We start from the raw sequence: 25,169 nt of genomic DNA, 5'->3' as shown, positions 1-25,169 counted from the left end.
GAACAGCTGACTGGATCACGTACAGTACTCATGCCTCAATAACAGCAATCGTGGAACCCAACAACAATTGTAAGGTACAAATTGAGAAAGATTCAATTTCATTAATATATAAGTAACCATAGACCATCACAACAGAATAATGCAAGACATCCAAGTTTTGGCTCTGAAATTTTATGAAATGGCAATCCATACTGCCATAAACAGAAGGGAAGAATTCCTGCTCTAGCTTCTTGACTGGTTAGTGACATCAGCAAAAAAACAGCCTTTTCAAAAAGAATGGAAAATAAACATCTTTGTCCTCCACCTTATATCCAGAGGAACATACTATTTGCATGTGGAAGAAGTACTTTGACTGTCTAGATAGAATGTGGGTTTGCAATCCATAGCCCTGGAAATTTTTCAGAAAAATCTGCATTTTTTGCAAAATCTTGCAGTTTGAAGAGATGAATCATGTAACTGGATATACTACAAGTCAGAAGTGTGGCTTTGGCAGCAGAAAGAGGTTGGGGGGGGGGGTAGACAGGAGGGAGGAAAAAGGGAACTCGCCTTGGCTGCAGCACAACCAGGAGTTTGATGGATCAAGATTAAATGCAGCCCATGAGACACTAAAATGAATAGAGTCCTACCTATGATTTATTTGCTCCTCAAGAATATACTGAATGAAATTCTTCAAGTATTCATTATCATCTCAATATGCTTGTCCACAATTATTGAACTCATATTTTGATCTGCCTACCAAATCAGCCTCAAACATTAGAAAGGTACAATCATTTCAATTTCTCACTTCAAATATGCTTTTTTGTTGCATTAATGTTTTTTTCTCAGTACATCACTTTATAATGCCGTCTGTTGTTATCATCCACTTTCAAAACTGTACTGCTTCAGGTACAGCACATTGGAACAGGAACTTCTAACATGCCTGCTGAAAATGCCATCTCCATTTTTAACATGTTATGGCCCTGCTACTCCTCCAAATATATTGATATAAATACCAGCTGGTTGATTCTGTATGTTAGCTAATTCTTTTCCAGGTCTTTGAGAATCTTTTAGGAGGAGCATGTTTATTTTCAACTTGAAAATGATGGGAATCTGCCATTAAGACCCATTCAAGCCTTGTCTCCAAAGACAAAAATGAAGGTCTCAAATATGAAGGGCACTTACTATGCCAACATGATGTCTGGGTGTTGCATGTATTGTTATTGTTATACACTGCTGATCACACAGGAAGAAATTGCACATCCCTGCAGGAGAAAATTCATAAGGGGAAGACTGACAAAGCTACTTAAGAAGACATATATAATAGAAGAAAAAGCAAACAAGTATTTCGTATGCCTTCTTAAGCACCATATCTACCTGTGTTGTCAGCTTCAGGAACCTTTTGAGTTGTATACCAGTGTCCCTCTGTCCCTCACTACACCATTCATTGCTCGGTTTATTAATCTGCCCAAAATGCAGCACTTTGCATCTTTCAGGATTAAATTCCATCTACCATTTCTCTACCCATCTTATCAACTGATTAATACCATTTGGTAGCTGAAAGCTACCCTCCTCACTATCAACAACACCCTCACTCTTTATGTCAACAGCTAACTCATTAATCATATCTCCTATATTGACATCCAGATTGTTAATGTATGTAACAAACAGCAAGGATCCCAGCACCAATCCCTGCACTTTATCGCTGGTCACAGGCTTCCAATCCCAAAAACAACCTTTGACTATCACCTTCTCTGCCTCCTATCAAGTCAATTTCAGTTCCAATTTGTCAATTTGCCCTGCAGCCCAAACCTTTTGGGTCAGTCTCCCATGTGGAATTTGTCAAAGGCCTTACTGAAATTCATGTAAACTACATCAACCACCCTACCCTCATGAACACGTCACCTTTGAAAAATTCAAATTTATCAGATAGGATCTCCCTTTAACAAGACCTTGCTGACTATCCCTGACCAATCGTTGCCTATCCAACTACAAATTAATCCTGTCCCTTGGCATTTTTTCCAATAAGTTCCCTACCACTGATGCTAGATTCACAGGCCTTTAATTACTTGGTTTATCCCTGCTGCTCCTCTTCAATAAAGATCCTCCAGTCATCAGGAGCCAAAGAAGATTTCTGTCCAAACCCCAGCAATCTCCTCCCTTGCTTCCCATAGTAGCCTGCAATACGTGGACTCAAAGAGCAAAACAGCACAGAAACAGGCCCTTCGGCCCAACTCGTCCATGCCGACTAAGATGTTCATCTAAGCAAGTCCCATTTGCCCATGTTTGGCCCATATCCCTCTAAACTTTTCCTATCCATGTACCTGTCCAATTGTCATTTTAATCATATCAGGCACTGGGGATTTATCCACCTTTAAGGCTACTAGGACATCTAATAACTTCTTTTCAATGATAATTTGTCCAATAATTCCACCATCCACCTCGCTGAATTCTCCAACTACAAAGTCCTCCTCCAGAGTGACTATAGATGAGAAGTATTCATTTTAGATTTCATTTACGTCCTCCAGCTCCACACACAGATTGCCTATTTGGTCCTTAATGAGTCCTACTCTTTCACTGGTTAACCTCTTCCCCTTGATGTACTTCTAAAATGCTTTTGGATTTTTCTTCCCCACCAGTGCTATTTTGCACACCCTCTTTGCCCTCCTAATTACTTTTTCCAAGTACAATACTACACATTCCATATTCCTCTAGGGCATCTCCTGTTTTCAGTTCTCTAAATCTGCCCTTTGCTACCATTTTTTCTTTATCCAGTTCTCAATATCCCTTGACGTCCACTATTCCTTGATATTCTTTATCTTTCACCATAATGGGAACGGGTTGGCCCTGAACTCTCGCTTTCATTTTTGAATGACTCCCACATGTCACATGTGGATGTTCCTACAAGTAGTTGCTCCCAGTCCACTTTCAGAAAGTCCCATTTTATGATGTTGACGTTAGCCTTTATCCAATTCAGGAAAGAAGGCTTTTCCAGTCTATCTTTGTCCTTCTCCACAATATCCTTAAGACCTATAGTTAAGGTCACTGTGCCCAAAATGCTCTCCCATTGATATTCCTTCCTTCAGCTACATTCCCAAAGATTTGATCTAGTACTGGCTCTTCTCTAGAAGAACTATCTGCAGTAATGACTCAGAAAAGATCTTCTGGATGCACTTTAAAAATTCTACCCCCATCCCCCAAGACTTTCACACTGGGATAATCTCAACTGATATTCAAGAAGATGAAAACCCTACTACTGTTACACTACTATTTTTACACTTCTCTATGATTTGCCTACATGCCAGCTCCTCTCTCTCCCTACTGTTATACTACAGAAGATTCATTGTTACTCATACTTAAAAGTTATATCTAAATACCTATTTTGCACTGTTGTTCTGACTGTACACCATGATCATTCTGAAGCACCTTGGTGCATTGAACTAGTAATAGGAAAGGAACTCTACTGGATGATACACAATTAAAGGGAGGAAGGTCAGATGGGTTATGAAGATGAAAGCATGTTTAATTGGAGAGTCCAAACCTTTCTATCTTAGCTGAGCTTTGTACATTGATGTCACATTTTGAATAATTGTGCAAGCTCAGGCACAAAAATTAATCAAAAAGACTAATGCAATGTTAGCCTTTTCCTTCATAGAGTATACAGTGCCATTTTCTGGGCACCAAACCTCATGTTTTGACTTCAGAAGAAGCAATATGTTCATCAGAATGGTACTATGGTTAAAAGGATTAAGTTATAAGGACAGATTACCCAAGCCTGCCATATGGTCCATTGAGCTTAAATGGTTGAAGGTTAATCTACAGAAAATATTTAAAATGAATTGATAGAGTACTGAATACGCTGCAAAGAATACAGAGAAACGACTTTCTCTGATGAACAAAACTGAAACCAGAGAGTGCAATTTTAAGATTACAACTTGGCCAGTTAAGTTGAATCATGGAGCTAATTTTTTTTTGCTGACAGAGTATTGAAAAGCTAGAAGTTGCTGCCAGAAAAGAAAATATAAATTTTCAAGACATGGCTTGATAAATTTTTGATCAGTAAGAAAATCAAAATCAAGAAAATAAAAGGTGGGTAAATGAAATTGAGGTACAGAGTTGTCAGATCATTTGGTGACAGAGCAGGCTAAAGTGGCTGTTTGGTTTACTACAGTCTTTGAGGTCTCTTGTCAATGGTGATTTTCTGGTGAGAAGAATATCTGGGCTTAGATATCAAAAAAATTACCATTTAGATTTAAAACCAAAGTTTACATTACATACAAATAGTAGCCAATTGCATAAATGTGTTGAAATGGAAAAACTGCAGATGCTGGAAACCTGAAATAAAAAAAGGAAATGCTAGGGACATTCAGAACAAGCCACAACTGTAGAGACAGAAAAAGAGTAAATGAATCCTTTGTTAACATATATGTATCATATATGCATCATGCAGTATTTCAAAGCAGTCAAAATACTTTTGGAATAAAAAGGATTTTTACCATTTAATTTTACCGTTGATTCCAAATATTACATACACACCCCGATAAATTATACAGAATATGTATTTTATCCCATATGCACCAGAGGTTTAGGGATAATGATTTGGTTGCTTTTTTTCCCTGTTGCTACATATTTGACCCAGATTTTGCAGTGAAGTGCCAGTTGTTCAACATGTAATTCTGCCATTTTCCCCTAGTGGGTACCAGCAAATTTAGGATTTGCATGCATGCACAATGAATGCAACAGTTCCAAATCTGCTAAAACCTATGGAGTCCATGCTGGGCACATAATTTTGCAGAGATTCCACAGCACTTATCAGAGGCAATCTGCCCAAATAAATTGCACCAGAGAGCTTTCCATTGATTTCACTTAAAGAGAATGGTTGTGAAGGATTAAGGTATGAGATAATATTCTTACAATTATATTAAGTGTTTGAGCTCATATAAATATTTTAAATGATTTTAAGGGTTTCAGTTTTGTTTTTAATAGTTTTATGATTTTTTTAGAACTTCGAATATTCTTATTAGATTTTAATACCAGTTGAATACTTCCCTATGTCAAAACCAGGGTGAGCTAGCCAATGGAATACAAAATTGGATTGATGGAAGGAGTCAGAGAGTGGAAGAGGAGGTTTGAATTCATGATTGGAGGCCGTGACCAGTAGTGTGCTGCAGGGATCAGTGCTGGGTTCACTGTTGTTTGTCATCTATAGTAATGATTTGGATGACATTGTTGTTAACATGGTTGGTAAGTTTGCAGATGTCACCAAAATTGGTTGTGTAGTGGACAGTGAAGAGGATTATCTAAGTTTACAAAGGGATGTAGACCAACTTGGGAAGTGGGCCAGAGAATAGCAAATGAAATTTAACTCAGACAAGTATGAGGTGTTGCACCTTGATAGGTTAAACTAGGGCAGGATTTACACAGTAAATGGTAGGGCCTTGGAAAGTGTTGTAGAACAGAGGGACCTAGGGATACAGGTACATAGTTCCCTGAAAGTGGAGACACAGGTAGACAGGGTGGCAGAGAAGGCGTTTAGCACACTTGCCTTCATCGGTCAGGGCATCGAGTACAAGAGATGGGACATCATGTTACAGCTGTACAAGACGTTGGTGAGATTGCACTTGGAATACTGTGCGCAGTTCAGGTTGCCTAGCTATAAGAAGGATGTCATTAAGCTGGAAAGGGTGCAGAAAAGATTCACAAGGATGTTACCGAGACTGGAGGGCTTGAGTTATAAGGAGAGACTGGAATTTTTTTCTCTGGAGCAGAGGAAGCCGAGGGGTGACCTTATAGAGGTTTATAAAATCATGAGGGGCATAGATAAGGTGGGCAGTCACAGTCTTTTTCCCAGGGTAGGTGAGTCTAAAGCCAGAGGGCACAGGTTTTAGGTGAGAAGGAAAAGATTTAAAAGGGATCTGATGGGGCAATTTTTTCACACAGAGGGTGGTGGGTATGTGGAACAAGCTGCCAGAAGTGGTAGAGGTAGGCACAATTACAATGTTTAAAAGACATTTAGACAGGTACATAGATAGGAAAGGTGTAGAGGGAAATGGGTCAAACGCGGGGAAGGGGACTAGCTCAAGTAGACAACTTGGTCAGCGTGGATGAGTTGGGCTGATGGGCCTGTTCCCGTGCTATATAACTCTATGACTATGACTCAAACATTCAAAAGAGTTTTTGTCAACTGGCTTAGTTAGAGGGTGCGACACAGCCAACCAGCAAACTATTTTGCATTTTGTGAGCAGGGCTTGTTATGGCTGCATCAGACCCTCAAGTGATGTCGTTAAACGTACAGGTTTGGTAATACAAACACATGAACATATGAATTAGGAGCACCAGAGGACTGAAATGTGCCTGGGCATCTGGGCCCATGCAGGTCTCCCATTAGTACTAATTGTAATTTCAAAGAGCCTCTTTAAAAAGCTGCTTTAGGCAAAAATGGTTTAAGATAATTTGATCTAACATCCCTGCCCCAGCCTCTTCCCAGATTATACTCTTATTTGTGAACGAGGGATTCCCAAATAAAGTGAATGTTGTGAAGGACAGTGTTTTTTGAGGCTGGGGATTAAAGTGTGAACAGTTAAATTTTGAAGAAAAAAGGCAATTTTTATATATTTTTAAATGGCCTGGAGCATTATCTTTAGTTAGGTTAAATTTCAAGAAAGGTTAACTGTTAGATCCTTTATTACAGAATCATTTTCTTCATTGACTTATTGAATACAATTTCATAGAATGCAAATGGCTATGGCAATAGTTTAATCCACTAAATTGCTCCAGGGTCTTCTGTTATGCAGCATAGCATGTTGCGGCCTACCCACAACAAAAGGCAATCGATTTCTGGCCTTCCCTCAACAAGTCCTACTCATAATCTTTCCCTTATTGTTGGAATACTAATGCCTTGATGTGGATTTAGCTAGCTTTTCTCAGCAAATTTCTACTGGGTAAACTGCACTAGGAAAGACGGAACTTTTTCCATAAATTAGCAGCGAACATGGGCAGCACTCCACCAATCATGATATCCAGGACATTAATGTGTACTTGTCCCTTTCTACTAAAATTGCAAACAGATGATAATTGTGCAATTATTTGGAACCTGTTATAATGCCAAAATTTCATTTGATGTTCTGCAAATATATTCCAAAGTACTTTCTAATCCAATGTAAATTTTAGTCAAAAAGGCAAGCTATTTATTTGTTTGTTATTTCTCATAATCCATCATTTTAAAAAGGACTACCATTATGTATGATTATTGGCTACATATTTATTTCAGGGAAGATATAATAAACTTCAAAATATAGAAAACATAAGGAACCTCTATTTTGTTTGAAATATACTTTCAAAACTTTAAATGCAAATATTCAGATGTGACACAGACTTGTTTAAGAGGTAAGCCATCTAACAATTATCTGATAGGTGTACAATGTTAAACAATCTGTTGATATTTTTACTTTGGGAATTTTCATCTTTGGTTGCAATGCAGTTACATAAGCCATATCTGTCCTTTCTGTGCTACAGCACAAAGTCATCGTAATCCTGAGTGAATATCGGATCCCATTGTTGGAACTCCATCATCACAAGGAGTGCCAGCAGTTCAAAACAAGGTAATGAATATTGTCTTGCCTATATCACCTACAACTACCTTTGGACAAAAAATATCTCCACGTTAGTCACTTATACACTTATGTCTTTTAAAGTTACCATATTAGTTGTAAATCATGATGAAAATCTTTTACACATGAAAATAGCAGTGAATTCACATAAAGGGAATACCTAAATTCAAAGGCCAGATAAAGATAGAATTTAAATTTAGGCCTTTTGACTGTGACTCCAATGATTTAATGCTATAAAAATTTAATAAATAAGTTTTAAATATCTGAAGCAACAACTCATTGCAAGAGTGAATCAGGTACTTATACTATGTTGATGATTAACTTGACACAGAGATCAAAATTCCTCCATATGCCACAAGTTTCTGCTGAGTAGTGAATAAAAGACACTCAAGGTATTCTTGAACTCTTCACAGTTTATTTTTATGAGTGCATTGTGGATTTGGCTACCTTTTTTTTTAGCAAGTATCTGGCGGGTAAACTGCGCGACAGATTTAAACAAGTGAGCATGCATTTTTGAATTTATTCCAAATTGTTGGGCAGTTTCTGGTTGAAATGTTTTCCCAACCTGCAGCAATAAAAATAATCCTTTCTATTTTCTTTCCCTGTTGTGGTTAGTGATTCTTGTGACTCTCATAGTAACTGAGCCACCTCGTTGCATAATGAAGTACCATTTAAACTGCCCACAAGATGTTGTAGAATACAATCTTGAACATCACATTTATTTTTACTATTTACTGCACTGGTGTGGATGATGGTATGTGCTGACAGAAAGCATTAACTCACGTAGTTGATAATATGAATATTTAGGTCAATGTTTAGATCTAAAGAGAAAGCAGAAATTTTAATTTTACCTGGAAACTATTCTCCCCAGTTCCAGCAAGCACAGACACACTTCTCTGGGTTGCTTATGAAGGACTGTAAACATAGGGCATGAAGAACAATTATGATTTAATAACAAGCATTAATTAAAAAAAACGTTATGAAAGACAGACATGCTTCAGTTAATTATAATATATTTTCATTTTATGACTTCTGGTATTCAATTCTTTTCAAATAATCATGTTTATGCCATACATTTTAAATTTGTGGCTAGAAGCTTTGTTATGAAAGGTTTATTTATTTAATTCATTGTATTTTCTTTGGTGTAGGTTGCATATTTGCAATTTACACTTTAAATGAATTTATAAAAACATTGTGCACTTAATCTATTTTCTCATATGGATCTACTGAATACAACACAGTTAATAATGCACACCAACATATAAATACTCCTTCTTAAAGATCATAAAATTGAGTTATAGTGAGAACAAATGGCCAAATTTCTATGGCAAAGGATTCCCTTTGATGACATAACTGTGCAGATAAGCCAAAGTTTTTATCCTTTTTTATTATCTAGCCAAAATATAGTTATGAATAAGTTTCCTGGAAGTCAAGAAAGAAGAAGTATGTGAAATACTGGATATGATAGATGGAGAGAGAAGAAATATTAAGGAGGCCCAGTCAGGGCAAAAAGAAAGGACCTAGTTCCTTTAGCAGTAAGGTCAAATAACTAGGGGACAGAGATTTAAGGTAATTGGTAAATGGATTATAGGGGAGATGAGAAAAAGAAAGCAACCACAATGGTGGCTTCTGAGTATATAGGAGGGCAGGGATCTCAAGGCACTGGAAAAATACCACAAATGCTGTGTCCACAATATTCTTCAAATTCACTGGAAGGATAAAGCAAACCAATGTCTGTGCCCTCTCCCAGCCCAATATTCCCAGTATAGAGGCCCTAGTCATATGGCCGGTCAGGATGAGCAGGCTAGACATTAGTATTCTGAGCTCTGTCACGGACAAAAGAAAAGATTCAAGAATCTACTCAAAACCTCCTTGAAAAGATATAAAATCCCCACTGACCCTTGGCAATCCCTGGCTCGTTACTGCTCAAAATGAGGACAGTATTGAGAACCTTTTGGCCATGCATAAACAGTACACAGAGGTGGAAGGAGCCAACCAGCTGACATTAACCTTGTCAGAACCCAAAAAAACAGATTAGAAATAAGTTATCATCAACCCATGGGACTGCCTAAGAAGAAGACCATTGTCTGAAAAAGGATAGAATGAGAAATTACAGGCCAGTGATAGACAAGTTATTATAAAAATTCCAAGGACAATACAATAAATTTGAATCTGATACCAGAGTTGTGTTGTTAATGGTAAGGAAGAAAGATACAAGCTGCAGGAAGGTATCAATGCACTGGTTAGGTGCGTGAAAATGGAGCAAGCCAGAGAAATGACAGGTAATGCATCTGGGAAAGAAAAACTAAGCTAGATAGTACACAATGATAGAATATTGAGAGTAAGGAAGGACAGAGGGATTTTGGATTGCATTCCCATAAATCCCCAAAGGTAACAGGGCAACCAGATTCGATAGTTAATCAGTACAAGAGCTAATTTCCTTTATTGGAGAACACATGTCATATAGAGCAGGGAGATCATGCTTACCCACTCTAATAGAGCATGAATATTGTGTTCTTTTTGGGTCTATAGTAAAAAGTACACTTGGTAGTAAAAGAAGGAATGCAAAAGGAGATTTACAGGGCAGGAGATAGTTACACATATGGAGAGATGGCTCAACTAGATTTTTTTTGGGCAGGAATAAAAGGAGGACTCTTAGGTACATTGAAATATAGAGGGATCTTGGGGTGCACGTGCATAGCTTCCTGAGAATTGTGAAACAAATGGATAGTATGGTAAAGAAGGAGTATAACATGCTTGCCTTCGATGGTTAGGGCTGTTGGATTCGACTGTTTTAATTAGTTTTTCAACATGTATAGTGTTTAATACACCTCAAGTCGCTGCACAAGGAATGGCCACTTACTAGCTTATTGGTTTGTCCATCAGGTGAATATGTGTTTTTTTTCATTGGTTGGTTTTGGCCACAAGTATCTAACAGGTTTCCTGATTGGACTATTGTTAGCTAAGGAGTATCTCTTATCTCAGGTATAAAAGGTGTCGTTTTTTGTTAATCACTCTCTTGCTTATCTCTCTCTTGCTCTCTCTCCTCCCCCACACACCCCCCGGCCCAAGCTCATCTTTAGTTCCTTCTGTCTCGGCTCATCCCCTAGCAGTAAAGCTAGTGCCACGTGCTCTGTGACTGTTTCTTTGTTTTAAACTTTTCCAATAAAACTTTGTGAAGCACCAAGTTGTTTTCAACTCATTCCTGGACTCCTGAAAGAACCTGTGGATTCGAAAATAACCAGATCCGACAGGGCACTTACTATAAAAGTCAGCAAGTCATGTTGCAGCTGTATAAAACTTTGGTTAGGCCACATTTGGAGTGTTGTGTGCAGTTCTGATCATTATAAGAAGGATGTGGAGGCTTTGTAGAAGGTTCAGAAGAGGTTCATCAGTCTGTTTGTCTTGGATTGGGGTATGTGAGCTATAAGGAGAGATTGGACAAACTTGGATTGTTTCTCTGGAGCATCGGAGGCTGAAAGGTGACCTGATTGAAGTATATAAACTTATGAGAGGCATAGATAGGGTAGACAGTCGGAGTCTTTTTCTCAGATTGGAAATGTCAAATACGAGAAGGCGTAGGTATGATGTGAGAGGGGGAAAGTTCAAAGGATACAGCAGGCCGTATATATTGCAATTGACCTCCCAAAATGCATCATCTCACAGTTGTTTGAATTAAACTCCATTTGACATTTCTCCATACAAATTTCTATATCCTGCTGTATCCTTTGACTACCTTCCTCACTACCCATAACCCCACTAATGTTCGTGACCTCTGCATACTTACTAATCATACCACCTACATTTTCATCCAAATTATTAATATATATTACAAATAACAGAGAACCCAGCACTGATCTTTGCAGAACACCAATGGTTACAAACCTCCAGTCAGAAAAAACACCCCACTATCACTACCCTCTTTTCTATGACCAAGCCAATTTTGGATCGAATTTACTAACTCACCATTAATCCAATGTGACTTAACCTTCCGGACCAGCCTATCGTGAAGGACCTTGTCGAAAGCTCAGCTAAAGTCCACATACACAATATCCACTGCCTACCCTCACCAATCATCTTCATTATCTCCTCAAAAAACTCAAATTTGTGAGATGGGACCTCTGCCACACAAAGCCATGCTTTTCCAAATGCAAGTAAATCCTGTAACAAAGAATCTTCTCTATAATTTCCCTACCACTGATGCAAGGTTTGAGATGGATAAAATTATGAGTGGCCTAGACAGGGCAAAAATTTGTGCTTAGCAGTGAAGTCAAATAAAGTCAGAGACTTAATGTATGCAATTGGTAAAGGCATTATAAGGAAGAAAAATCAACAAGGGTGATGGGGTCTGAAATTCACAGCCTGAAACAGTGATGGAGGCAGCAACCTTCACCATCTTTTAAAAGTGCCAGTACAAGCACTAGAAACCTTAACCACCAGAGCTATGGATCAAGATCAGGCCAGCAAAATTAATCTGAATGTTTTTTCCCCTTCTAGCGTGGACCTTATGTGCCAAATGACCTCCTTCTGTAAACGTCTACAATTCTGTAATTTTCAATTTCTATAGTAATTCATTCTGATGGTATCAAAATGCATTCATTGATATAGGCTATATGTTGTGGATGTTAATGAGGAATTGTTATAATCCTCATTTCAAAGATATCATAAATCAGCAGTAATGTGATTTTAGATCCCATTGCTTCACAACTTTGAATGCAAATTTGCGGTAGAAAAAAATTAATACAATTGGGATTAGAGCTACTTTAATGATTGGTAAAGGTTTCACTGAATTGGCACAAAATACTGAGAAAACAGCAAAGTTTTAAAAGTGGTATGGTTACTTATGCACAAGCTTTATATTGAAAATTACCATCATGTCATACTGATGTAGTTCTATCATTGCAAGTTTCAGGAAAATTCCAGGCCTGTTTGTGTAAAACAGTGTAATTTCTCATCAATCCTTACTGGCAAGAAATTAATAACGTATGAAGAGTGTGAAGAAATCAGCATTTCTCACTGGCATCAAAATGCAGTGTTGGATTTTACTCCTCCTGCAGACTGGATTATTTGATGTGAAAACTACTTTTAGAACTAATACAACTTCAGGGTAATGTGGAAGTGGCTGCTTCACATCAACCTAGAAGAAAGTAGCATTAAGCTAATTTTTAGCTGCTTTTGATGGTCTGAAAACAAGTATTAGTCATACAGCTATACCACATGGAAACAGGCCCTTTAGCCCAACTCGCCTATGATTACCAAGGTGCCTTCCTGAGCTAGTCAGAAGGTGGTTTATATTTTATTGGATAAATTCCATTGACCTCAGATGCCTGCCTCTGGATAAATCCCAAGAGAAGAGAACTGCAGGAGGGGAACAGCCACCAGAATGATGTACACCTGGGCTGAATCTTGCTTTATATTTCTTTCTTTTCTTTTTAAATGACAATGTACTTGCTGCTACTATCTAAGCCACTTCCACATCCAAGTGGAATAGTTCCAATCCCTATTCCATTTAGATTGACCTAATTTACTGAGGGTTTTTAAAATAGACACAAGGCCATTTGGTGGTATTAGTCGAGAGCCTAAGACCTGTTTCAGGCAGTACTCTGAAAAATAGCCAATCCTAATTAGATGTTTTTCAGGCATTCTCAGATCACAGGATATTAATCTGGCAAATTGGGCTTGGCAAGATTATTTTGTGTCTGTAAAATGGACGCAACAGAGTCCAATTTCTACCCTGTGGTGTTTCAGAATGGATTAAGTTGTTCGCTGCCTTTTAAAACCAGCTGAGTTCAATTCAGAAGGCATGTGACTAGACTCCATGAGAAGAGTGTTACAGCCTCTGCACAGAAGAGCATAAATATAATAAGATCACTATATTTTTCTTTAGAGAACTTACATAAATGAATAAATGCAAAATTATTTTGTATATTTTAATTTCACAATATAATGTTTATAACCTTTATAATTACACAGAACCACCTTGATTAATCTAAAGAAATGTACAAACGGAATATTTTGAATTTTCCCTGGCTAAGAGGAAACAAAATTAGTCAGCGTTCCTGCTTATGATTTTTGATTCATGATTCCCCAGTGTTTTACAGAACAACCACATTCACCTTTAAACTAAAAATATATTTCAATGCTCAAAGAATTTAATTAGAAATAATCAAGAAAGAAACATTAGAGTTGAATTGTGTCTCTGGAAGCTAATGGGAAATTTTAATCAACTTTCTACTTTATCCAAATACTTCATATTAACTCATTGCAGGTTAAAGGGGAGCATGAAATCCTTTATTTTTTCTAATCAAAGAGCATCTTCAACTTAAAATGCAAATCCTAAAAGACTACTATTTGTGGAATTCAAGAACTTTAACACACATTTGTTTCACATGCAATGAGGAAAAACAGTGATATGAATGTATTATACACAGTAACTGACAAAAGGTCGTGATTCATGAATGAAATTATTACCAAGTGCAATTGAAAGACAATTACAACACTGAGGATATAATATTATTATATCACAGACAGCACTCTAACACTGACTGAGGTGGAACCTTTATAAAAAATCCTGCTTCAGCTCTTCTTTGTCATGCAATGAAGAAGGTTCCTCCCACTGGTGGCACATCCTAAAAAAGCAATATTTGAGCCAATAGTGTCAAAAGCACAGATAGTCATCTTTGATAACATTTCTCTGGAGATCACCAACAGCTTTATTTTGCATTAAAGAACGTCAGAAAGAAACATTGATAAGTATGTCAAGCTGTCAGTTGAAAATAATAGTGCAAAACAATGCCATTAACACACAGAAAGTGCATATCAGTTACATGAAAGATAAGCACAGCAGCCAGTTTTTGTCAAGTGACCTTTTGTCTTTTTCAGAAAGGAGGTCACTCAGTTGCATACAAAGGCTCATTTATTCTGCAGACAGCACAGATAGTGTATTCATCAAACTAAATAGGGCTTTTCAAGATCAAGTCAGGGTACCAATACAACCCAAGGATAAAACACATTATATTTTACATATCCTCCTCATACTTTCTTCAAAGTATTCTGTATGATTACTAATCCCCAAACAATATATTATGATGTAAACATATTTGGCTACGTACCCAAACCTTCAGATTCAAAAAGGCAAGTATCATCTACCCCTACTTCCCTGCACCAGGCTAGGAAGTTTGCAGTGTTGTCACGAGCAAAGAAAGAACCCGAAGGGGCATTTGCTTTGCAAGGAATCTTCTTCAGAAGCAGACTCTGTGAATACAAACACAATATTAGTTTAGACGAGGTAATTATATATGCTGTTTAAATAGTTTTGTCACACTTTTTGTTTCAACCTTTTACATTAAGAATTTCTATATCCAAACTAATTATGGCTTGCTACAGAGTCCACATTGACACTGCAACAAGCCATTGCGCATTCAGGATCCGGAGTCTCACAATTCTCACAACTTATTTCATGGCGAAAAAAAATCAACTGCCACTTAATTTTTCAGGATACAAACTTATAGCATTCAAAATAATGTTTTAACAAAATAAAGACAAACAGAAACAATTTCAGAATAAAATTATTAAATATATACCTTTGTTTGATCTGACTATGGAAAGACTTAATTTTACTGTGGTGGAAGGGGAGAATGGGGTTCCTTCACATGGGACTGCAGCAGTTCAAGAAGGCAGCCACCAGCACATACTCAAGAGCAATTAAGGATGGGCAATAGATGCTGACCTTGCCAATGAAAGCCAGACCCTGAATATGAATTGAAAAATACTTTCAACAAAGGATTTACTTCAAGGCCTTGGTTTTCCTGGAAAGCCTAACCTCGTTGATGTTTCAACTCAAACCTGTGACATTGTGGGCTGAATTATAGTTATATAGTCTATTTCATTTTTCTTGGTTGTATCAGTACAATTCTGCCAGCTGTACTCAATCAATACATTTCTTAAGTTTTTTCATTTCCTTTCCAGAATTTTCTCTTCAATTTGTTTTAAAAGGAGAGCCAATTTTATCAGAAATAAAATTTATATTGAGGACTTTTAGAGATAAGGCCTATGGAAGAAGCAAGAAAGATTACAGTATACTTATTACAGTGTGGTTGTTGCTCCTATATTGTAAGAACAACAAAAAATGTATTAGTACAAAGAAAAAATTGGCTGAAGAAAAGATGATGTGATGGGAGATCACAATCAAAAGGTTGGAAAGGAAAATGCTATCAAGCATGTTAGGCAATGATGAGAGAATTAAATATCTTGAGCCGGACCATCCTGGACTCGCCAGCTGCCCGGATTCACCAGCTGCCTGGATTCACCATCCATGATATCTACCTGCTTGTACTTATATTTTCTGGATGTGGAAGGCCAAATAGCTGACCTTTCACAGAGAGTCATATCATAAGGTGGAGTGGGTTCTGTGCTGTGGAAATGTCACAGTGCTTCATATCCTGAGGCCCTGCCCCCAGAAACCACAACAGTCTTTGATACCTCTTCACCATCAAAGGTTTTTGAACGGTTTTTAAATGTCTGCAATAGTCAGAGATGGTTAAAACTATTCAAAACATCATAAATAATATAAAAAAATAAGATAAATTTAATTTAGAAAGACATTAAAATAGTAGCAAATAATTAAAAAGACTAAAGTGAAATAAGTCAACCATCAGCTTGCACTTAACTTTTCTTCTGTGGGGTTGGCAAGCCTATTCAAATGAATGGGGTCACTGTTTCTTTGCCAGTTCTCCCTGGTGTAAAACTGAAGACGAGATACAATCTGCATCCAAACTCTCTTTACCAGATCACTGCACTGTTCTGGGATAAGTGGAGAGTGCAGTGGCAGGAGGGATGAAATGATATGTTGGCATCTGTCCTCCAACTCATTTCAGACCTCTGCCTTTCACTGCACAGGCATGGAAATACAAGAAGTGCTGATTCCCAAAGACTGATAGCTAGCAGTTCCCTTTGGAACAGGCAGCTGTCAACTCAGTTTACCCTCATGACTTTCTCTACCACTTAAGATGAAATTATTCTTATGTTGCATTTGCAATACGATGCCATATGTTGTACTCCATGTCCTTTATTCTACACTAAAGACAAGGAAAGAGTAAATTGCAACTACTATTATCTTGTACAAGTGAATCAGGGCAAATTTCTACCCAAAAATTCCTAGGACAAGCTTTTTAATAAACTGGCCAGAAAGAAATGTTCAGTCCATTCAAGAGAAGGAAACAGAAAAACTACAAAGGTCTGTCAAATATGTTTTTGAAGATCAACACGATCATAAGGTATTTAACCAACGTTCCATCAATTTTTTATGCAGTGACATTAGCCACAGACAGGAACTCATCCAGTTACATTTTCAACTATTGCAGCAAATCTGCATCACCACAGGAGTCAGTAATTTACTCTGATTTTCAACAAATTGGTGAAAATAACAAAGCTGCTTTCATTTACCCTAATCCTATGCTTGCATGGTTTTTGCTTAGTGGCCCCTTATTTCCCTTAATCCATACAGTTAAAATATTTTGACCATAAAGGTACAAGTCCAAGTTCAGTTCCATCTACCTGTTTCAACTAAGGGTGAGGAGGAGATGAGTTTTGTTCATGATAACAATGCATTTTCCAGAAAGGCACTTGAATTTTGAAGACAAATGATTATCACTATGGTTATGCTGAAAATAAGATAATCTTGATATCAATAAGGAGACCGCTTAGGCAATCTCAACATCTAAACAAAATAAAGTAAGAGACGAAGCAAGAATATAATATAAACATTTAAAATTTGAAAAAGAAAGGATTCTTAGAGGGAGATAAATAAGACATACAGATAGAGATAGGAGAAAGAAATGCTGATGTGGATGGTAAAAAAGGACGAGGAAGAAGTTTGGAAGGATTAAGCACAAAAGGGTTCACAGACAAAATTCATTGTTGAGAAATATTTAAAGGGGTTCCAAGGCTGAGTACTGAAAGGCATTGAGAGATTAGTGACAGATAATGCAATTGACGGCAAGGAGTTATCAGGGAATATTGAAGGAAGATTGAGGCAGAAGAGGGAGAGATAGGGAGACTGAAGAGTGTAAGGTAGATTGGACAAGAGAAGTGCAGTTGAGTGAAAAAGATGGTTCAATGAGAGGAAACTAAACAAGAGAGATCTGAATCAGAACAAACAAGAGAATTGAAAGGAAATGGGAGGTGTTACTTTATGTGACAAGCTTAAAGAAGCAATTTATATGTAGACATAGCAATTCATTATAGAAATATTAAAATTTCAGAATATATGGATTTAAAATAGGGACTGAGTTATTCCAGACACTTGTAAACCACACTTTACCTGATGTATTCATTTGGTTCTGATTCCCAATTAGCACAGCAGACTTTATCTGCAATGTGGTAAAAGTCTTACATCTGGAAGCATTTCCTTTTAGCTTGTTCCCACACATCTTACTTTGCTCACATTTATAATGGGAAATAGTCAAAATATCATTACATTCTCTCCTTGGAGAGAAGATTAGAAGCACCACTGGGAAGACAGTATAATTATTGCATGATAAATTTCCATATTTTCCTGTGATGAATGAGAACAAAGCAACTTTAAATATAAAATAAGGCATTCTTTTAATGCACTTTATCTGAAGATTGCACTAGATTATGACTGCTGCTTGCCTCATTGGACATTTAGATAAAACAGCTGTTATCAAATTATCACTGAACAAATACATAAGTTGCATAATACTCACGACTTTACAGAGTATCTTTTAATATTCTGTAAAGTGCAAAAGTGTCACAGATCTTGTAAAACTTGAACAGTTCTTGGACAGAATAAGTGGAACAGTTTCTGTAAAGCATCAAGAGTCTATTAAGAACAAAATTCTTAGTTGCTAAGTAGTTCACATCCCTTGGTCTTTGGACAACCTTGACAAGCTGACCTTGCGTTCAGGCTGTTCCCCCTTCTATCTTTCCAAACAGTTCCTATGCATGCCTATGCAAATATTCTTCCTTGTGCTTAGTTTTATTCTCCCCCTCAGTCCTTAGACAAAGTTTCCCCTGCTAGTGTCCATAAAGAGCCTGTAAAAGAATTCACTTGATTTCATGATCCAAAATACCGCAGCCATTGAAGGCACCAGGTGATCTTTTCACTTCAGCACCTCATGGTAGTTCAGCCATTATTTACCACTATTACCCTCACACACATTATCTGCTGAAGATAATCTGTGTGAGGAGATAACGGTAAATAATTCCTATCCCAATCTTCTTGCAGACCTCTAATCTTTTGAACAATTATTCATATCCCCTTGCTTTTGCCAACTCAATGACCATACAGGATTAGCCTGGCTTGTCTTTTAATACTTCTAAGTAACAAACATACAACTCTACATAGAAAAAATAGTTCAAGGAAAAGGCATTTGTACATGGTCTATGTTCTTCAGCAACTCCTTGGGCCATTAGAAAACCAAAAGCTCTTTTCACAGTTAAGAAAAACACCAATACATCCACAGCTTGTGTATTATCTGTGCAATTCTTTAATACTTAAATAATTTAGCTAAGCATGCCATCATGCATTATGATTATAATTTTATAACTACTCACAAACAAAAGGGGTTTGTTGGATACTGTCATCTGCCTGAAGTATGTCACTGGAAGTGACCTTATGATGTAGGTATTTAAACAAGGGTCAAAGGTTGTAATGATAGCTTAATATTACCGACATTAATTCATTTTTCAAGAAACTCTGATATATATTATGTCATACATAACGACAAACGCGAGCGCTTTTACATGGTATATGAGTTCATTTAATAAAGAATCCTGTTATAAAAAATATACAGACCAAACAGCCACCACAATAATACCAAAATCTGGAGAAGGATCTTAAGTAAAATTGTATACAAATTTAGTAACTTCTATTAGAATATACTAAAACTAAAAGGAGAGCATTCTCCTTCAATCCCTAACCTTTTTTTTTAAATTTAACTTCAGCATAGTTTCATCTAAGTGTAATTTCTTACCTTGTCCTCATTAATTGTTTTGACATTGATTGTTAATTGGCCTTTACATCAGCCAGTAAGCAATACAAAGGGATCACTTATTAATATTATAAAACACACATATGCTTAATATGTTACCTGCTAAAGACTGCACCAAAGAACATTAGTCCAGGGATTGCTGCTGGCAATAAGTAGCCCTTACTCATGACGGGCCTACAACCTTGAACTTAACTTTTCTGGATCTACTGATATGTCTTTTTACCCAAAGCCATAGTAGAATGTAATACCATTACCTGGGTGGGCCATGATAGCCCAGCCCTACTGAATGTCACACCTGTCAATGAATTTGAATGCTCCTGAATACCTCTGACATTCAGAACCATTCAAAGCATTTAAAAACTATTAAAAATCAATTGAACAATTAATATTTAAAACAGTTAAAAAGTTAAAAAAACACTTAAAAACTAAATAAGTAAAACCATTTTAAACAAACTCAGTTACTTACACCTATCCAAGTTCCTTGTGGGTATTATTCATTCAAATGAATGGACTCACTGTTTCTGCACAGGAACAGATGCCCCAATGTAACAACTGGAGAATTACAGTGAGTTCACCGGACTCCATGAAAAATCCATTGTTGGAACAAAGTCAGGAAATCACCAGTGAAGAGTGGCCAGCAAGTTCAGAAAGCCTTAGTGTGGCATTTTCAACATTTCACAGCGCTATCCTGCCATTTTTTAAAAACTTGGATTACTCAACTAATATTACAACAATACCACATTATGCAGAGTAATAAAAGAGATACTGTTATCCAAGTTGGAGTTTATAAGTTCAAGATGATTTATTCATGACCTTATGATATTCATACACCAAATGCCAGTAGAACTAAGATGCAGTAAAAAAAATCATTTGATCTTCCATTAGAATGGTAAAATCAGGAGAATGTAAAGAATAACCAAGTTTATCTGTGGCAATGACACCCTTGCAGGCTTATTATTTTCAAATATCTACTCTGATCTTTATTAAACCTAAACAGATTCAATTGCTTTGGCAAAATCTTAGGTAACTGACAGATTTAAGCTGTTGTTAATTTATTATTTTTGTATTACATGTATGTGCCAGTAATGGCATTAATTCTGTACAAAATTCCTTGTACTAAGTGGCTGAATCACATTCCAAATTTGTTTGGTGGCCATTGGGTTAAACCATGCCAACTCCATTTTAGCAACTGAAACAATCACAGCATGCAAAATATCTCCATTTACCAAGACTGTAAAACTATCTGCTTCTCAGTACAACCTCAATCACATAGCCAGTAAATTGTACTGGTATGTAAATGAAATAGGTAGATATGTCTTGTTAAGTCACACACACTGGCACTCCTTAGCTTTGTGCAATTCTGATTAAAACTGGGCTGAAATTCTGCAGAGTACAAGCCACTTCTTTGGAGTTTCCTGGTTTTTCCGATGTTAAGGTGGATGTGTGGGACAACCACATATTTAAATTAAATATTGAGATTCAAAATGTAACTAGATAAACCACTGATTTATGAGTCTGACTGATACAGAATTAAATTTAATAAGTCCACAATGTTAACAACTTAAAGCAAAATGATCAAATCCTTTTAAAAATACACATATGCTAAATGGAGATGTAATCTTGTTGGAATGCAGTCATGCAAGTTATATAACAGAATTTTAACCTATCACCCAGCATAATCTCACATAATTTAATCTTTTTTTAAGTACTACTGCTGGTTTAACAAAATATTTGGAACAAATGGTCTTCTCTTTCCCACAGCAACTGAAAGATTCTTGTGGTTAATGGAAAGTTTACAAATGGATTCCAGCCTACTCTGATTACCAAACTAAAATGCTGGCTTATTGGTGTCCAGTATTCATCATCCAATCATGACTAATGACAGACGATAATTCTAGGTAATGAAACAGTAACTATTGTTAACCTTCTCTAGTTAAACACAGCACTAAACTATATGGAAAATTAGCACATCCAAATGGGGAAAGCACACTCAAAGAAGCAGTAGTCAAAGACTACAACTTAGAGTATTGAATTTATTATTATAATCAAGATGCATTTAAAGTAAATATTGAGATTCAAAATGTATCCTAGATTATGTCAAAGTTTTAAAAGAATTAGCAAGATTTAGTCATGTAATATAAAAACAGTGGATGTTGAAAATGATCATGATAATTATCATTGAAATTATAAAATTATAAATTATCAACTGAAATGTTTGTGATAATGGATAATGAATCTTTTTTTAATGATTGGCAGTGACATCAAGGGTGTGATGATTTATAATACAAAAGGTTACAATTTGAAATTAAGGATGCTGTAGAAAATTAAAGTGAATAGCAATAACAAAAAAACTGAAAATGGTAAATCAGTATATTAGGTAAATTTTAAATTGGTTTATTATTGTCAGATGTACTGAGATACAGTGAAAAACTTCATTTTGCATGCAGATCATTTCATCACAACAGTGCATTGAGGGAGGGATAACAATAACAGAATGCAGAAGAAATTCTAACAGCTACAGAGAAAGTGCAGTGCTGGCAGGCAATAAGGTGCAAGGCCATAACGAGGTACATTGTAAGGTCAAGAGTCCATCTTATTGTACTGGGGACCGTTCAATAGTCTTACAACTGCGGGATAGAAGCTGTCCTTGAGCCTGGTGGCACGTGCTTTCAGGCTTTAGTATCTTCTGCCCAATAGGAGTGGGGAGAAGGGAGAATATCCAGGGTGGGTGGGGTCTTTGATTATGCTGGCTGCTTCACCGAGGCAGCGCAAAGTATAGACAGAGTCCATGGAGGAGAGGCTGGTTTCTATGATATGCTGAGCTGTTTCCACAACTTTCTGCAGTTTCTTGCAGTCTCGCATACAGCAGTTGCCATACCAAGCTATGATGTACCAGGATAGGATGCTTTCTATGGTGCATCTATAGAAACTTGTGAGGGTTAAAGGGGACATGACAAATTTCTTTAGCCTCCTTAGGAAGTAGAGGCGCTGATGAGCTTTCTTGGCCATGGCGTCTACCTGGTTGAACCAGTACAGGCTATTGGTGATGTTCACTCCTAGGAACTTGGAGCTCTCAATCCTCTTGACCTCGGCGCCGTTGATGTAAACAGGAACGTGTGCACCACCCCCCTTCTTGTAGTCAATGACCAATTCTTTTGTTTTGCTGACATTGAGGGAAAGGTTGTTGTCATGGCACCATGCCACTAGGCTCTCTATCTCCTTACTATACTCCGACTCATCGTTATTTGAGATTCAGCCCACTATAGTGATGTCATCTGCAAATTTGTAGATAGAGTTAGAGCAGAATTTAGCCACGCGTCGTGACTATATAGGGAGTAAAGTAGGTGGCCAAGGACACAGCCTTGTGGGGCACCAGTGTTGAGGATAATCGTGGTGGAAGTGTTGTTGCCTATCTTTGCTGATTGCGGTCTGTTAGTCAGAAAGTCAAGGTTCCAGTTGCAAAGGGAGGTGTTGAGTCCCAGGTCTAGCAGTTTGGACATGAGTTTGCTTGGAATTATAGTATTGAAGGCGAAGCTGTTTCAATAAACAATAGTCTAATGTAGATGTCTTCAGAAAAAATGTTTATTCTGGGATATCTGTCGTGGTACAATTTTACAGCAGCAAAACATACATTCAATGAAATTGAAGAAATTCTGTGTCCAATTCTCCTCAGCACATTAACAACCATTAATATTCACAATAATCAGGGTCTGTATGCTATTTTCACATGAGTACAGTGACATGTTGGATCAATAACAACTGCAACCCCAAACACAATGACGGATGGGATAAATATGTATCTATACCCACATGATTTATCAACATTATTTTACAGCAGTGAGTGGTGTTTAATGCATTTTTTATTCCAGTCTTGAGAAATGGGTAAAATTATTACAATATTGAAATCACTCAGGTTCAGGCATGGGAATTACTTCCTAAATATCCTATTTGGATATGATAAACTGAGACACTTTCCTCCCTCATCCTCCTACAACTTGATTTGCTCTGTATAGCCTCTGCTCATTCACCTAGTCATGCTGTCTGGTAAATGGAATGGCTAATATCTGCGAGAAACTGATTTACCCAAAAGCCTTGAGGTCAAGACAAATTACTTTGGCACCTGGTTTACCACTCCCCACAGAATTTACTGATTTTGACAAATGCTGGAAAGCACCAAAACCTTTTAGGATTGCAGCAACAGTTGTTGGAAATCAATCAGCAACTAACCCATGGATGGTGATCTCTTTAAATAGCAATAGTGAGATGGTTATTTCCTGCTACTGAGCACGTGTTCAACTCTGTGAAAAGAGTGACATTTGCTGGAACGTTGATCTTCAATCTGCCAGAACTGCCAGATCAGCGTTGTTCTCTGAATGCACATATGCAGATGTAAAGGTAGATGTCTAACAGATGACAATATAACAAATATGCTGATTGGAAAACACTACATAGATTCAGAGAGCAATACAGCATGGAAACAGGCCCCTTCAGCTCAACTCGTCCATACCCACCTTGCTGCCCGACAAGCTAATCCCATATCCCTCTAAACCCCTCCTATCCATGTACTTATCCAAATGTCTTTAAAATGTTATTATTGTAGCTGCCTCAGCCACTTCCTCTGGCATTTATATGCACCACCCCCTGCATGAAGTTGCTCCTCAGGTCCCTTTAGAATCATTCACCTCTCACTTAAACCTATGCCTTCTAGTTTTCAGTTCCCCTACCCTGAGAAAAAGACTGAGTGCCTTCACCCTATCTGTACCCCTCAAGATCTCATGCACCTCTATAAGGCCACGTCTCAATCTCCTACATTCCAAGTAATAAAGTCCTAGCCTACCCAGCATCTCCCTATAACTCAGGCCCTTGAGTCCTGACAGCATCCTCGTAAGTTTTCTCTGCACTCTTTTCAGTTTACTGATGTCTTTTCTATAACAGAATGACCAAAACTGTACACAATACTCAAAGTGTGGTTTCACCAATGTTGTGTGCAACTGCAACATAACATTCCAACTCCTATACTCAATGCCCTGACTGATGAAGGCCAGCGTGCCAAACGCCTTCTTCACTACCCTGTCTACCTGTGATGCCACTTTCAGTGAACTATGAACTTGTACTCCTAGGTTCCTCTGTTCCACACACTCCCTAGGGCCCAACCATTCACTGCACAAATCACACCCTGGTTTGACTTCCCAAAATGCAATACTTCACATTTATCTGAATTGAAAGCCATTTGCCAATCTTCAGCCCACTTGCCTTGCTGATCAAGATCACCCTGTAATTTTTGATAACCTTCTTCACTGTCTACGATACCACCTATTTTATTACCATCCACAAACTTATTAACTATGCCTTGCACATTCACATGCAAATCGTGTATATAAATAATGAACAACAAAGGTCGCATCATTGACCCCTGTAGCACACCACTAGTCACAGTCCTCTAGTCCAAGAAACAGCCTTTGACCATCACTCTCTCTTACCATTGAGCCAATTACAAATCCAATTAGCTATCTCTCCTTGGATCCCAAGCGATCCAACCTTCCAGACTAGTCTGCCATGCAGGACCTTG

At 37.4% G+C, this 25,169-nt stretch overlaps 1 protein-coding gene across 5 annotated transcripts in view; it reads right to left on the bottom strand.

Moving 5' to 3' along the window:
• The window catches only part of LOC127577864 (growth arrest-specific protein 2), a 134,403-nt gene that overhangs the window by 53,618 nt on the left and 55,616 nt on the right, over nucleotides 1–25,169 (bottom strand). For all 5 annotated transcript variants that reach the window (XM_052029490.1, XM_052029491.1, XM_052029492.1 and 2 more), the window contains 2 exons: nucleotides 14,699–14,840; nucleotides 8,438–8,501 (listed from right to left, as the gene is read on the bottom strand). In XM_052029490.1, the coding sequence (XP_051885450.1) occupies nucleotides 8,438–8,501; nucleotides 14,699–14,840 (206 nt within the window). The remainder of the gene's footprint in view (nucleotides 1–8,437; nucleotides 8,502–14,698; nucleotides 14,841–25,169) is intronic.

Source organism: Pristis pectinata, chromosome 14 (genome assembly GCF_009764475.1).
Source record: "Pristis pectinata isolate sPriPec2 chromosome 14, sPriPec2.1.pri, whole genome shotgun sequence".
Lineage (NCBI taxonomy): Eukaryota > Metazoa > Chordata > Chondrichthyes > Rhinopristiformes > Pristidae > Pristis > Pristis pectinata.
This window is presented reverse-complemented; position numbering and strand designations above follow the sequence as displayed.